We start from the raw sequence: 14,690 nt of genomic DNA on the forward strand, positions 1-14,690 counted from the left end.
CAAAAAGAAACAAAAAACCAAAACAAAAAACAGAGCCCAGAGAGGGCCCATTCTGTTTGCTGTCTCCTACTTACAGAGTCCTCAGCTCATCTTACCAAACTCCAAAACGTTTGCAAATATTGGACAAATATGTTATAAGATAAACGCATCTCATCTTAGGGAACCTCTCCCTTCATCTAGTCACACATGACTTATGTCAGGGCTTGTGGGCAGGCTGTTTTACAGGCAGTGTTTTCTGGATATTCATCAGTCTGGCCTTAAAAATGTCCCTTTTATTTTGATGCCAACAAGTCAAACCATCCACTCCTTCCTCTCCTGTATGCTCTGTTGTCGCTCTTCTAGAAGAGATTCCACCTTGGGGTTGCAGATACCTTTTCCCTCCAGTAAGAAATACATCAAAGTAAATGTGCACAATATAAGAAGAAGGTTGACAGTCCTAAATACCAAAGAAATGTCATAGGACATTGAAGAAGCAATGGACTAGTCATAGTGGCTCAGTTGAAAGGACTTTGGCTGGGAATTCTATTACTACCTCTCATTGTGTGGTGAGCATTTTCTTCGTCCTTGTCTAATTTTCCTGCATGGTAACCTTCTCTCTGTGGGTCTCTGCCTGTGGCCAGCTGCATCCCCACAAGAAACTCAACACCCTCGTGCTGAAGGAACACTTCAATAACCCTGTAGGATATAAGGGAAGGGGGAGGGGAAGCAATGTAGAGAAACAACGGTGCCATCCTTTTCCTGTTGAAATAGAAATGAGAAGGGGAAATCCATTTTTAGTCTTTCATGATAACGAGAAGCATTTCCTTGTTTCCAGAGAACTTTACTCCCTGTAAGAGTCATTTAGGAAAAGAAAAACACTGCTGATGTGAACAGTTAGAAATTCAAAGTGTTAAATTTTCTCTTGTTATCAGATTTCGTTACTGTACAATAGGTCATTATCGTGCAGCTAGCTCCTGGCTGCAATTGTTACTTCCCATACCAGAGAAAGAGCTGGTATCCACGACACTGATTTAGAGACCTCTAGGCAGTGGAAGCAAAAAAAGAGGGTCTATTTATTTACATACTGCCGCCCTGCATAAACAGGAAGGAATGGCTTGATTACCTTACAGCAGGAATACAGAATTTAAAGAACAAGACAAATCTAGGCCCCGTATGGCCAAGTCCCCAGCGTTAAGAACCTTTTTACCCCAATGACATTTCCCAGAGCAGACTATTATCGTAGGAGTTAAGTATCTTCTTTTGGAGCCTTTGGCTCACCTTATCTTTCATGGAAGCTATTTGATTCTTCTCAAGAGAGGTTGGTTTTCAGAATAAAAGGGAATTTGACAGTGGCATACTCTTCAATGACAGTATTTTTGTCAAACAGCAAAAATATTTCACATTCAATCCTAATTCCTTATGTTAGGAATCACCTGTCTCTTTGCATCTTGAAGAAGGGTCTTTGGTAAAAGCACCAGGGCCAGACCACGCCGTTGCCTGAGGCTTCATTTCTCTCTCCGTGAATCACAGAATGGAGTGGCTAGAGGAGGTCCCCAAGGGTGACAGAATTTCAGCCCCCTCCTCCACTGCCCACAGAACTGCACCACCCATCAGCCCAAAAGTGAGTCACCTGCTCCTGAAAATATCTCGTGAAGAAAGAGGGATGCTTCATTTTTACTGTTACTTACATGACACTAATACTCCCACTTGCGTATGTGAAACCCAGTTTTCCTAGTCCAGAAGAAGTTAAGGTAAGATGGATTGATTTGAATCTGTTTCTCAAGTATATGATTGACAGAGAGTCACCAAACGCATATTTTTTGGTTCTTTTCAGGGAGTTTTATGGATCCCTGAAGTCTGGGGCTTGACCTCTGATTTCCTTTGAGAAAGCTGAAAATCATAGTTAAATTTAACAAGATGTTTAATTTTTTTCCTATTCTTTGAAAACACTACTAACATTTTGGATCAATTCTATGGTGGTTTTTCTATTCACCTCAGTGCCCCTTGTCGCTAAAGTCTGAAAACACCTGTAGAAAATGACGGCTTCTCATTACATGAATCAGAGTCCAGCCTTGACTCCAAAGCTGTGATTGTTCAAGATACCAGATATACAGAATTATTGACCAGACTTCAGGAGAGCTGTCCCATCCCAAAAATCCTGACTTTTAAACAAAACTTCCTCTGGGGGTAAAGATCAAAATGATACCCTGAAGATACAATTACTTGAGTGAGCAAAACCAGACTTCCCAATGAAGAGAAATTATAAAGAAAAGCCACAAAATCTTCCGTGCTTTGTCCACTTTTTTTTTTAAAGAGTCTCGCTCTGTTGCCCATGCTAGAGTACAGTGGCACCATGGCGACTCACTGAAACTTCCGCCTCCCAGGTTCAAGCAGTTTTTCTGCCTCAGCCTCCCGAGTAGGTGGGACTATAGGTGTGCACTACTACACCAGCTAATTTTTGTTTTTTGTTTTTTTGAGGTGGTGTTTCACTCTTGTTGCCCATGCTGAAGTGCAATGGTGTGATCTCGGCTCACCACAACCTCCACCTCCCAGGTTCAAGTGATTCTCCTGCCTCAGTCTCCTGAGTAGCTGGGATCACAGGCACCCACCACCACACCTGGCTAATTTTGTAGTTTTAGTGGAGGCAGAGTGTCTCCATGTTGGTCAGGCTGGTCTCAAACTCCTGACCTCAGGTGATCCACCTGCCTCGGCCTCCCAAAGTGCTGGGATTACAGGCATGAGCCACCACACCTGGCCCTTTGTCCACTTCTGCCTGATAGCTCTCAGATTTCTTTTTCATAATTGGAAAATCCTTAACCAAGAGCCCACAAATCACTCATGAGGTATAGGCCGCTGTGATAAGGCTATGGTTATCCCTTCGGAAAGCATTCACTTACAACAGGACCTGTGGTTTGACAGGAAAGATGCTGACAAGGAGAGAGAGAAAATGTACAGGGATCTACCTCAAGTTTTCAGAGCACAAGCTTGATTTGCTAATGATCCTGGGAGACTTCAGCCCACATGTGGTGGGGTGGGAACTTGGCTTTGAATTTCTCTCATTGTGGGTGTCACTGACCACTTATCCAAAGAGAGAAGAGCACTAATGTATCCAAGAGCTTAGCAAGAACATCTCTTTGGTTGTTTGTCATCCATCTGAAAGAAGCTCGGATGACTAGAACTGCCAACCCATCACCTGCTGTAGTGATCCTTGATTCTTGTGGCCTAACATGTACCAACAATGCAGCTGTTCGAGTTGCCCTGAGGCTCCTGGAGAGTAAGAATGAAAAGCCTCTTGCCATGTTCTCCATAACTTTGGATAGGGGGCCCCTGAAGACTTTAAAGATTATCCTAAGAGAAACTTTTGGAAACCTCTTTTGGTAGAGGCAAATCAAGGAAAGAAGTTTTTATGTTGGTGAGCAGAGAAAGGCCAAAGAGACCTAAGACCACACAGACCAACTGCATGCCAAAAGCTCAGTCTGTAGCATAAATAGCTATAGTACCATTATTATCTGTAGCTTTTCACATAGAGATAGGAGCATAGTAGGAGTATGAGAAACATTTGTGCAAATGCCAAAGAAACAGCGTGGCCCAAGAGGGAAGATGACTACTGCCATCATCTTTATCCTGAAGTTCTGAAGAGAAAGATGCAGGAATTGATGAAGTCCTGAATCCACCTTTCATAATGCAAAGTTTGCATCATCTTTTCTAAAAGTTGGTACTTTAAAATCATGAATTTTTAAACAATTGTACTCAAGAGCATATGCGCCAAGATTTTCAAACAGTAAAAGCAACCACAGTATGGACTTCCGCATATGCCTTTTATAAATAAATGGCAGTAAAGTTCAAGGACTCATTTGTCACTCCCATTTTCAATAGCCACAGACAAGGAAGCTCCGTTACATTCCCGGAAAACTCATGGACTTGGTAGTAACTGGCTGTTAACAGCTTTTGGATTCACAGTGTGGCTTGGGGGCTCTTTGTAGCAAAGGAATCCCTTTTGATTTGCGGAGTCAGGATTTGAAGTTTTGAATGTCTACTCTTGTCTCCTGAAAACTCGCAGTGATGATGGTAACCTGAGCCTGCCTCCATCATTTCCACTGACTTCCTTTCCTACCTGTGGTCTGGGGAAATAGTAAGAATTTTTAAAAGTATCAAAAACATATTTTCACTTAATAGCATGGTTACCTGGTTCTTGAAAATGGCGTTAGAAGAGAGAGAGAGCTCTCTTAAGTCAGCCACTGGCCCTCGGGAGATTATCCTATAGAGTGGATATAAGCTTCACTCACCACCGGAACTATGATACCACCATTAAGTTTGGAGACAATCAAGAAAGTTTTTTCATCAGAGAACTCCCTCACAGTGGATGCTATGACCACTTGGATCCCAGTGATGGCGTCTCATCCAGCCTAGCCATCCCTGGGAAAAAAATCTAGGCTCACTACACCTCTTCTATAACTGGATTCAGAGTTATTACAAGAACTATAGTTAGGACCCTCCAAAAAATTCTGCAGATGTGAAAGCTAACAAAAACCACAAAACCCAGGTGATTCTATGTATTCATGCTCTTTGATAGCATATCCTGGGAGATGAGATGTAAGACATTTTAGACCACTTTGCAAAATTAGATAAATTAGCTTGACTAAGACTAAAGTGACAGAAGAGCCAAGAATCAAGAAAGCTTTCCCTTTAGCCAGAGATATTTCCTAGGCCATTTTTTGTGTGGGCTATTCCCATTTTTCATTGTTTGGCATTCCATAGCTTTGTTTATTCATCCCTGCTTAACAAGTACTCCATTTCATGTTCCCATCTTATATCCTGCATCTCATGGACTCTACAACATCTATAAGAATGAAAAAAGGCATGTATCCTCACTTAAAATTTCCTCTTCCCAATTTTCCACTTGGCTGTGCAGGCTCCAGGAGTGTATTTCATCTTGAAGCAGAGACCACATGGATACCTGAACTAAGAACACAGCCTCTTATCCACTAGTCTTTGAGGCTAATATATATTGATGAACAACAATATCTTTTCTATCCAGAGAATTAAAAAATATATAATTTCTGTTTTTCTATGAAGAGAGTAGGAATGTTTAAAGAACCCTAGGGATTTCTGATAAGGCCACACCTTGCAGTCCAGTCCTGTCAGATGGACTTTTGATTCATGTGTGAAATTCAGCTGAGGCTGGAGTGCAGCCTGGCTGAAGGCATCAGATCCTTCAGGAGACTGCCCGGCTACCCGGCCTTTGCACAGCACACTAGGGAGAGGTGTGGAGAGATAAGGAAAGAGAAGCTCCTCGAAGGGCTATAACTACAGCCTATGTAGGGCAGGCAAAATGGTATTAGTGATTCATGCAGGGAATTTAAGAGGCCTGCCCTGCTCTAAACACACAGCCAGACACCCATATATATGCACAGTGGGGTTTATTTCAGAGCAAACTTTGATACCCATCTTCAAATAAGCAAAACTTTAGAAGACCGAATAATTCAAGGCTTGGACATAACCCCTCCACTGGAAAACAAAGCACACATCATTCTTTCTTTAGGGTTAATAAGCATTGAGAAATGCTCAGAGTTTCTTTGCTTTGTCTTGTTTTTCACAGTGACATCCATTGACCTGCACCTCATAGTCTGTGTAAGATGCACAAAGGAGGGATGGGTCTTACTTAGAACACTAAGCATTCTGCATTCAAGCATATGTGGGCACATGTGTACATGAAAAATTCAAGAATGGCAAACAGATAATCCAGCAGTATATTTGATCAAAGACTCAACCCCCTTCACTAGTGCATATCAGAGATTATTCAAATTTTGCATATTTCTAAATTCCAACTTCTTGGAAATGCCTCTGCCCAGATGAGGCACCATTTGTTCTTGGTATGGCTGCTTCACCTGTAGGGAAGTTGGATGCTGCTCTGAGTAGTCGAAGGGACAGGCTCTAGTTTTCTGTAAAGCCAGACAAAGCTGGCAGAGCAGGAGTGCGGCCACTTTTGCAGCTTCCCATCCTTCTTTGTCTGTTTTCCTTATTCATATGTCTTCTTGTTTCTATGATCACATTTCCAAATGCCTGGATCACAGAATGAGTTGAAGTTCCTTTTGGCCATCCCTGGAGAATGCTTGCTCTCCCTCCTCCTCTCTCGTGTCGTCCTATCTTTGGTTTTATTTTCCCCACCGTCGCATAGGCCTGTCCCAAACGTGGGGCACAATCCCTTTGTCTCTTTAGCATCTGGCATGGTTATGTGACAGGCGATATTGCACTTACTCGATCCTACCTTAAATGTCCTGTCTTTTATCTCCCTAGCTCACTATCTGGATAGGGTAGTTAAAGGTATGGTCTTCCTTCCTCTATTTTCCTGTTGTTTTTGTGTGTGTGTTTGTGTCTGAGCATAAAGAAGTGTGTATATAAAAATGTATATACACTGCATAAGCATGATGTCTGGATGCTACTGCATCCCCAGTTTTGTCGCAACATCCATTGCCCAAAGGGGATGGGTTTTCGGTCACAAGGTGGTTGATATACCTGGAGTGTCACAGATGCTTAGATCTGTTTCTAACAATACCATTGTACTTTTGTTTTTCCCTCCCCCCTGCCCCATGTACATACACCCTTCACTCTTTCCACCCCATCTCATGTCACCCTGCCCATCTGTTGTGGCACCTGGTCCACCAGAATTAAGATGCTGGCAACCAGAGTGGGTGGCCTGGGAGAGGAAGACACCCAAGAGCAAGTTAAGAAATTTTAAGGACTACTTTGTAGTACTATTGTGTTCATTCATCAACAAGCATCTATGGAGCACCCACTGTGTACTAGGCACCTGTGCCAGGGTCTGGAGACAAGGGGACAAACAGACCCCCAACTCAGGGAGCAGATGGTCTGTTTGTTTGTTTTCCTTTTCAGAGAAGGCCTGACTTTGGTAAGTTTTGTCTTTGAAGAGTATTCCCTAAAGGCAAAGTAACTCCTTCCATTTTAAACATTTACATTAGTTAGGTGGTACCTGATTTTCCAAATTGGCCACATTGATCTAAGAATAAGTCTCAGAATAATCAGATATGTGTGCTCTTAAAAGACTCTAAGCTCCTTGAGGAGAAATACCATGTCATTTTCATCTTTTTGTTCTCAGGCCCTAACACAGCACCTGGTACAAAATATGTACTCAGCAGATAGGGACACATATTCTAGAGTCAGACTGCTTGGGTTTGAATCCCAGCTTCAACACTCAGTGAACTAAGTGACCTTGGACAAGTGATTTAACTTATCTTGCTAACAGGACCCACCTCATAAGGGTGGTATGAGGATTAAGTGAAGTAATGAATACAAAGTGCTTAGTATATAGGCAGGAATTATGCTCAATAAGTATGAATTATACTGCTTTATTCATCATATACTTGTTCTCATCCTTAATTTGAAGAAGAACTTCATTAGCTAGATTAATTTTTGAAACCGTAAAGGAAAATGCTAAATTGGCTTTTAATAAGAGATAGCAACAGCTGTTTTAAAACTTATGGAAAGGGTTTTGGGGAAACATAACTGACTAAATGCTTTTCAGCTGGGACAGCTTTGCCAACTACAGCAAAGGTGTTGCATAGGATCCATCAGATGGAGGAGGAGCAAGGGTCTTCATATTTCATGTGCTAGTCCTCAACTGAGAATAAAATCATTCCAGCAAGAAAGAGTAGTACCTCAGAGCCTCTTTAAAACAGGCATTTCACAATTTTCATTAGCAGAGGACTCTTCAGGGTGGGCTAAATTTTATCATGTTACCATCTATTTGATGGAAAATTTTCCTACTATGTGAAGTTTTTTCACATCCATGAGTCTTAGGTGAGTCATGTGATTTTTTTAAGGGAATAGATATGATACCCGTTTGACTGAAAAAGGAAGCTGAAGTTGAGAAGCTGAGTGGGTCATCCTGGCTCACACTTCTAATAAGTAGCAGAACCAGGACTCTGCATTTCCTGGCTTTATCCATGTTTCAACATTCTATCTTCCATCACCTTAAGTCACCAAGAATGTCCATAATTTCCAATATATTTTCCTCCACACCACATCTTCCAAACTGGCACCCTCACTGGGAAGTGGCCTGTGTTCTTTCTCAAATCACCTGCTCTGATCTTTAGTTCAGAAAATATCATCACCTGAACTTTAGTTGGATTAGGTCAATGAATCATAACTTGTTTTAAAAGGCAAATGTTTCTTGGCAAAATCTAGGTCTGACCCAAGCACTCATCTGGCTGATATTTTGGTATAATGGATACTAATTCTAAAAAAATAATTCAGAGATCTGTCTCATGGAAGCTCAGGTCTTGTCAGAGTAGAGTATTTTACTGTTCAAAGATGGGCAAGATTTTGTTCATTGCTTCCCAGTTGCTTTGGTAGAGACTAAAGAAACAATGTTTACTCAACAAATCTGCTGAACTCCTAAGTGCTAGGAAATATGAATACCACACAACAGATATGGTCCCTGCTCTCAAGGTGCCTGCAGTCTAGCAGAGAAGACACTAAAACAAATAATTCCAACGAAGTGTGATGAGAGTTATGGCAGGGGAAGTCCAAAGGCCACCACTTAGCAAGTAGCCACCCCACTGACTTAGGTTGTTGGGGCCTTATAGATTGTGGAATTTAACATAAGGGTATAAGAAAGCATCTGAAGGTTTTTAAAAGCAAGATGATAACTAGATCACATTTGTGATTTGGAAGATCAGTCTGGCCCTATTGTGAAAGGAGAATTGAGGGGGGACTATTGAGAACAAGAAAACCGATTAGCAGACTATTGCTCTCATCTAGGTAAGAGATGATGATGGCTTTGTCTAGGGAAGTGAATATGGAGAGAGAAAAAAGTATAAGAGGACCAGTAAGAGAAACATAAAGAAATGGGCCATTTGATATATGATAAGTGTATTGCATAGCATCCATGCCACTTAACTAAAAAATAAATACCTTCAAGGATTCTGAAAGTCTTCTAATCATACCTGGTGCTAGCTGCAAGGGGGACTTCTTCATAGGCCTAAGCAGGAGATTGAAGATAAAGTGGTTCTTTACAATTCAAAGGGCATCATTCCTTTTGAAAAGCTTTGTTAGCCCTTCTCTAAACTTTAAAATTGCATTATTTTGACTCTAGCAAATGCCTGGTGTGAGTCTTTCCAGAAGGGATTATTAATGTCACGTGGGCTCTCTGAATTATTGATGAGTTTCAGGGTTTGTGGAATTAGCCTCGGTGGGTAAGGATGGACATATTGCTTTAAGAAAGTCAGCAAGGCATCCTGGAGGAGGCTTCATAATGCTGGCTATTAGGGGTGTGATTATCCCAGAAGCAAATGGCTGGATGAAAGCAAACCTTGTTCCACCCACAGGTACTCACAGTCCCTCTGAAACTTAGAGGATAGTGCAGATCTTTAGGGTATCACTTGGTCCATTTGAAGAAATTGACTGTGGATTTCCACATTTGTGATTCTCTGTGATTCCACATCTGGAGTTAACCCTCCCTGAGAACACCTGCTCCACATCTTCCAAACTGGCACCTCAATGATTCATTGACCTAATCCCACTAAAGGTCTGGTGATGATATTTTCAGACAGCCTCAGAGCAGCATGGACTATGTGCCCAAGATGCCATGTGCCCACAGGAGTTCACTAGAGCAGGGCTTCCCTGAGGGTGTTCTATGGAATGGAATATCACACAGGTTACTGGGTGGGGGAAAGAGTTCTGAAGTCAAATTGGAAAATGCAGTAGTAATGAAATAAGCAGCTTTCTTTATTCTAAGACTTCTTGGAGCCTTTAATATATTGATATTCAGTGTGACTTTCTACAATAAGAGTATAGAATGCAACGTTTTCCAAACTTATTTGACTGCAGAAGCTTGTTCTTGAAGACCTCATAGAACTACTATTTCACAAGGTTCACTTTGAGAAGTATGGTTTGTGATTATGAGACCTATTTTAAACCCTTCCTGGAACAAAGTATGGTATAAATAAAGAGAATATAAAAAATTTTAGGGCAGATGATATATCTCATCTCTGTGAATTAACACAAAGTCCAGAATCCGCCAGGTACTGAGTAAAGTTGGTTGAATTTAAGAACAGAATCAACTAACTTGAAGTTGTTTTGACCTTCTCTATTGGGTCAGTTATGCCGGAAGGACCTAATGGATCATCTCATCCAAATCCTTATCTTATAAATGGGGAAACTGAGACCCAAAGAGAGAAAGTAACTTTCCCAACTCCCCCCATATTAGGCCAGAACCCAGGTCTCTTGTCCCTCTCATTGATTCATTTTAACAAATATATATTGAGTGTCTGCTATGTGCAGGCACTGGTACATTCTAATGGAAGAAGTAAGACAATGAAACTAATTGCAGAATTGATAATTTAAGTATCCTTGGGACTGTTGCTATTGAGAGAAGTACAGTATGCTAGGAAAGCATGAATGGTGGCCTGCATTGGGACTCGCAATCCTGAACCCATCGTGCCACCTCTCACTGCACTGCATGTTCATGGTGCCATGAGACAAGCCCAGTGCTTGTCTTGACTGTTTTTGGCAAGGATTTATTTATGAGGACCATAGCTTTTGACCTAAACGTTATACGACTTGGGCTGGCAAAGGGTTATTTTCTTGTTTATGAATTTCTTAGTGAAGTTATACAAACTTAAAACAAGTAAATCCAATAATAATAATAATAATAATAACAGCTCTCATTTATTGAATGCCTATGTATGTTACCCACTGTGATAAATAATTGGTATATATTATCTCATTTAATACTCTCAAGTACTCTTAGAATCAGGTATTATCTCCATTTTACCGATGAGAAAACTGAAGCTTAGAGTTAAATAATTTGCCAGTTATAACACAGGTAGTAAGTAAAATGATGGTGCTAGGATTTGAACTGAGGCTGATCCACCTCCAAAGTCCTCACTCTATTACGACACATGGCTTTTATTAAAAATTCAGGATTAAATGGTGTAAAGTTGGATCTGCCCTAGAAAATCAGGATCTGAATATTTTTAACAAAAATTTACTTATTTTAGAAATCTATATAAAGTGCCTAGCACAGTGGCCAGCCCTAGTAGACCCTCAGTATGTGGCAGCTGTCTTTGTCTCACCATCCTGAAGCATCTAAACCAGAGGTTGGCAAATTACAGCCCACAGACCAAATCGGGCCCATCACCTATTTTTGTAAATCAAGTTCGTTGGAGCACAGCCATGCTTATTCATTTTAAAATGGCTGCTTTCAAGCTATAATGGCAGAGTTGAGTAATTGCAAGAGACCATATGGCTCACAAGCCTAAACTATTTATTCTCTGGGTCTTTACAGAACAAGTTTGCTGACTCTGATCTAGATAACTGCCTCAGTTTCCTATTTTGCCTTTCTGTGAGCCCCACCTGAGGTTATGGGTACAACATATGATATTATATGCCCTCTGCCCAAAATAGAGAGAAGGTAAAGGTGAGTAGAAGATTCAGATATTATGTTTGAGCTGTATGCCAGGCTTTGTGCATCATGCATACCTTATTTAACCCCCCCAACAACCACAGTTTATAAGTAAAAAGACTGAGGCTCAAAGAAATTCAATAACGTGCCTGAGTCACACAGCCACTGAGTGGTACAGCCAAACTCTGATATGCCTCTCAAGCTTGTGCTCTTACGCAAGACATACTCTTTGTCTCTTATAAGAGGCTTTATCTTACAGCAAAAGAAAGCAGTCAGCTACCATTCTTAAAGATCAGACCCTACTTCCTCCAAGACTAATTCCAAATACAAACGAGACTTAATTGAAAACAAGTCCCAGCTGGACAGACAAACATTGACATGAGACTAATTGAGGAAAAGAGAAAACTGTGATTGTTTAGATCACTAAAGGTGGCTGATGTTAGCAACTGTGTCAGAGTGCCTGGATAGCCACCTGTGTGTCACAGCTCTGCTCCTGGGGCTCACTTTTAAAACTTCTTTCTCAATCACTTTTTGGGGTGGCCATGCTGGTAGCCTCCCATCTTTCCCAGCAGGCTCCTGCTATACAGAAACCCATAGTCTACAAACACTTCTGGAGGAACCCCTCCTAGGCTGGAGTATACAACTGTTACATGTTTCTTCCTTTGAATGGAAAACACAGTGGCCAGATTCATGGGTTGTTGTGATGAACATCTCAAGTGGAAATAAACATGTTATTTTCTTTTACTTTGGAATAACGGTCAACTATCAAAAGTCCTTGAAACACTCAAGTTTTAGATTCTGATTGATCAGCCATTTAGTGAGCGGCTACCTTGGCCCAGATCTTGTACTGGGCAGCCACTTTCACATTTGTTGTCCCATTTAAGAATAATGAGTCAATTTCCCATTACTTCACGGCAGAAGATTCAGTTTGCAGCCATATTTGGAGCACTTTGCTGCTCATAATAACAAAACAAATGAAGCTTTATAGCTGACACAGTGCTTTCACATCCATACCTCTCCCAAGACTGAGCAGAGGCAGAGAAGAGATGGAAGCCTTGCCAGGGACAGGTGGTTTTTGATAGCCCCTTGGAGAAGGGGGTTGGCAGGATTGTTAATATAAGGACTTGAGTGAAAACCAAGTGGCACGATAGAAGCTGAAGTGAACCATGTAACTTAACATATTCTCAACATAGATTTCTGAGCCACAAACTTGGAGAGGTTTAAAGATGTGGCAATCAAAAAACCTGCAAATCTACTTTAATAGTATTTTTTTTTAAACTTCCCCACTTTATAATATGGTCCAAGCAGAACCAACACAACATCTAAATATTGCCTGACCCTTCTTGATCAAATCATCTATAGCCCTCTCACATGGCCACACCTGTGTTAAGTTCCCACCATATTTTGTACGTCTCCTTTAGGGCATTTAGCAGTGAAATTTTTTGTCTATAGAAATTTGTCTCCTTTGATAGGCTTTATGCACCTCATGAACAAGAATAGGTCTTATTCTTATTTATTAAGCCCAAAGAAGATGCTTAATAAATGACAGACAGGCAGGCAGATGTGCATATGAGTGTAATGAGAGCAGAGCAGCCTGGCTGTACCTGCGTTGCACTCACAGACAGCCCTAGTTAGCGTTTCACAATGGCCATCACAGCTCCTCTGGGTGCAGGGCCTTTTCTAAGTGTAGCTGTAGACAAGATGGTAAGAAAAAGCCCCAAGCCCTCTTCCTCAAAGCAAAGACAGTTGTTTAGGAGAAAATAAGACAAAATAAATGAAAAGCCTAGGGTCCAATAAAATTGACCTACTATAAGAGTTGGAAAAAATAACGCCCTTTAGAATGATACCCAGAAGTGCTGAAGGAAGCGAGGAGTAAACACAAAGGTGTTTCCTTTGTGCTAAACAGCTGCCAGAGATAAGAGGAACACATGAGAATGAACAGGAAGCAAGGATCAGGCAAAAAGTTCTATTGGTTAGATTCTGACAGGCCGACATCCACTGACTCCAGCTCCAGAATCCCGGTCACTTTTGAAAGAGGGCTTTTAGATACAGAAGGTGTGGGTTTCAACCCTGTCCCTGCCACTTCTGACTGTGCGACCTTGGCAAGTCCTTTCACCTCTCTGAGCCTCAGTTGCCTTCTCTGTAAAGTGGCAATTCCTAGTGATACCTGCCTCCCTGGGCTGCTGTGGGCATTCGTGTGCTGATGGATATGAAGGCATTTTGCAAGTTGGCAGGTAGCGTGTGAGTGTGTGTGATGGCGGTTGACTCTGGGTGATCAGACCTCGACTCTGTACTTTGTCTTTCAGAGGGTTGCCCTGGGTTGTGCAATGGCAACGGCAGATGTACCTTAGACCTGAATGGTTGGCACTGCGTCTGCCAGCTGGGCTGGAGAGGAGCTGGCTGTGACACTTCCATGGAGACTGCCTGCGGTGACAGCAAAGACAACGATGGAGGTAGGGCTCTGGCACCAATGGGCTCCAGGCGGCTCCAGAGGGTAAGAGGCCCAGAGTGGAGAATGGGTATTACTGAGCTAACAGGCCACCAACACACCAGTCATCCAGTCAGGGGGACCTGCGGTGCAAGCAAAAAAACTGCATATGTGGCTTAGGGGGATGAGTGTGGGTCACAGGTGTTCCATTTGAATCAATTAAAATTAACTAATGTAAATGAAAGTAATTGATATCCAGCAGTCAGTATAGAGGAGAAGGCATATGGAAGAAAGAGGTTTCTAACTATTCAGCAGTAGGATGAGATGTCTGGCAAAGTTATGGGTCCCCCTCACTGGAGATAGATAAGAAGAGACCATCTAATTCTTTATCACAGAAGCTGCAGAGGGACACTTCTCCAGGGGAGGGAGGTTGAGTTACCTTTGGTCAAGGTCTCTTCTCCTCTGATTCTGGAGGTTACCCTCACTGCACACCAGTAGACACCTTTTGTAATAGAAATGGCTTTTGCTTTGGGTTTTTTTAAAATGCTAGACAGTCAAAGCCCAAGGAAGGAGGTGCTCATCTTTTAGAACATTCATTAGCTGAGAGTGAAGACCTGAGTTCTAATTCCAGCTCTGGCTTTGACTCCCTGTGCATCCTTACACATGCTGTTTGGTGGCTCTGGGCCTCACTCTCCCTGTTAATAAAATGAGGCAGCTGCAGCTGGCCCATAAGTACCATTTCAGTCCTTATCTTAGTCATAGAATTAGCCTTCATTTTTCTGTTGCATTAACTTGGGTAAATACAACCATAATGTGTTCTACTTTCCCACCTGGAAGATACATCAGTCCTTCCTGATT

At 41.8% G+C, this 14,690-nt stretch overlaps 1 protein-coding gene across 1 annotated transcript in view; it reads left to right on the forward strand.

Moving 5' to 3' along the window:
* TENM4 (teneurin transmembrane protein 4) overlaps positions 1-14,690 on the forward strand; it is a 420,170-nt gene that overhangs the window by 293,157 nt on the left and 112,323 nt on the right. Inside the window, 2 exon segments of the mRNA XM_030918905.1 lie at positions 6,277-6,303; positions 13,711-13,857. Coding sequence (XP_030774765.1) covers positions 6,277-6,303; positions 13,711-13,857 — 174 coding nt within the window.

Source organism: Rhinopithecus roxellana, chromosome 15 (assembly GCF_007565055.1).
Source record: "Rhinopithecus roxellana isolate Shanxi Qingling chromosome 15, ASM756505v1, whole genome shotgun sequence".
NCBI lineage: Eukaryota > Metazoa > Chordata > Mammalia > Primates > Cercopithecidae > Rhinopithecus > Rhinopithecus roxellana.